This window comes from Dermacentor albipictus, unplaced genomic scaffold, assembly GCF_038994185.2.
Source record: "Dermacentor albipictus isolate Rhodes 1998 colony unplaced genomic scaffold, USDA_Dalb.pri_finalv2 scaffold_70, whole genome shotgun sequence".
NCBI lineage: Eukaryota > Metazoa > Arthropoda > Arachnida > Ixodida > Ixodidae > Dermacentor > Dermacentor albipictus.
In genome coordinates this window covers 288571-290227 of record NW_027225624.1, presented here as the reverse complement: position 1 = coordinate 290227, position 1657 = coordinate 288571, and the positions used below count along the sequence as shown (strand labels likewise).

Here is a 1657-nt window from a genome sequence, read left to right as displayed (position 1 = left end):
TGTGTTTCGACCCTGTGCCTTGCAGTTGGTTCCCTTTGACCTATGCCGACCATAAATCTTTCCCGGCGCACCATTCTGACCGACCGCCAGATCGGCCCGACGCCGCAGCGCGGTTCGAGAAAGCGCCGGCCACCGAGAGCGGCGTTATATATATGACCACGGAGGCTGCCCGGACGCTCTCTCTGTCGACCTTGTTTCGTCCTTAGGGACTGTCTGGGGAACCTAAGGACTGAGGGGTGTTATTTAAGCAGCTTGCAGCTGCTCTGTTGGTCTCTCTCCTGATAAAGACGACAACATGTAAACATTGTATAAAGAATTGTTCGCCGAGAAAGCTCTCCTCGTCTCTGACTCTGCGTGAATTGGGGTCCAGACCTCCTGCCGGCCATGCATACCTCGGCACACGCAACTATGAATCTCCCATAACCGAAGCGGTGAACTGTGCGTACCCTGCTTGTCGAGATCTGATTCAAACACGAGATGAGGAGCCGCAATTCGCTGCTGATCGACCGGGATGACATCGCTGAATGGTGGAATCGCTAGCTTCTTGACGTGGAACGCTACAGGCAGAAGGTCGAAAGATTTTTTTCCTGGACGAGACATGGGTGATGGTGGGACACAGTGGGTCGATCGTGTGGACAGACATTGTGGTGCAGAAGCGCGGACGCCTATACGCTCGAGCTAATGGCCTGTCGACGGGTCTGAAACAACTTTCTGGAAAAGGCCACCGCATGATTGTGACGCACATCGGCAGCGAGGATGGCTTCGTCGACCGCTGCTTAGATAGATTCCGTGGCCAAAAAACAGGCAACTACCATGAAGAAATGGACGGCAATCGCTTCGAGGGATGGTTTAATGACGTTCTGCAGAAGTTGCCCGCTGGTAGCGTCATTGTTTTCAACAATGCACCTTACCATTCCCAGAGAGAAGAGAAATTGCCAATGACAGCTTGGAAGAAGGAAAAAAATACAGGAGTGGTTCAAAAGCAAAAACATCACCTACAGCGAAAGGATGGTGAGAAAGCAGCTGCTTGAGCTGGTAGCATCTGTAAAGCCACGCTTTCTGAGCTACATCGTATACAATGCAGCTGAACGGGCCGGTTGCATTGTACTCAGGCTGCCACCGTACCACTGCGAATTTAATCCTATGGAGCTGGTATGGGCAAAGGTCAAAAATGGGATCGCTGCGGACAACAGAGACTTCAAGCTGCCCACAGTCGAAGACATCTTGAGAGAAAAAATCAAACACGTAACGGCAGAAGACTGGAGGAAGAACATTCGCCACGTGATGAACCTGGAGGCAAAGTTCAGGCTTGATACGTCTGGAAGTGACCGCATCCAACCCATCATCATCCAAGTGGGTGAAGATGACAGTGAAGAAAGCGACTGCGAGCTGCCCGGCATTGGGCCACTCGATGAAGCATAATAGCTTCTTATTAACAAAAGAACAGCCCTTATTAGGGCTACCAAAATTTTGCCGGTGGGTTCGCAGCAGCCAAGTATTCTCCTGTGACCTCTCAAATAAATAAGCAGTTCATGTAGTGACTTATTTCATTTATAGGAAGCCCAATTCTGAAAAAGCAACGTCCTGCACAGATCGTGCTCAATATAAGAATTGGCATGGAAACGTGCTGAAATGCTGGCAATTCTGCATGCAAATA

General features: G+C 50.2%; 1 protein-coding gene across 1 annotated transcript; it reads left to right on the top strand.

Annotated features, from left to right (window-relative positions):
- Positions 1-1008: 1008 nt before the first annotated feature.
- On the top strand, positions 1009-1422 carry LOC139053102 (uncharacterized). The gene has a single exon (XM_070530259.1). It carries the CDS (start codon positions 1009-1011, stop codon positions 1420-1422), a length of 414 nt encoding a protein of 137 aa, XP_070386360.1.
- Positions 1423-1657: the final 235 nt, after the last annotated feature.

Excerpts from the sequence above, each read along its gene's own strand:
- LOC139053102 (XM_070530259.1), top strand. The coding sequence starts at position 1,009 with ATGGTGAGAAAGCAGCTGCTTGAGCTGGTAGCATCTGTAAAGCCACGC.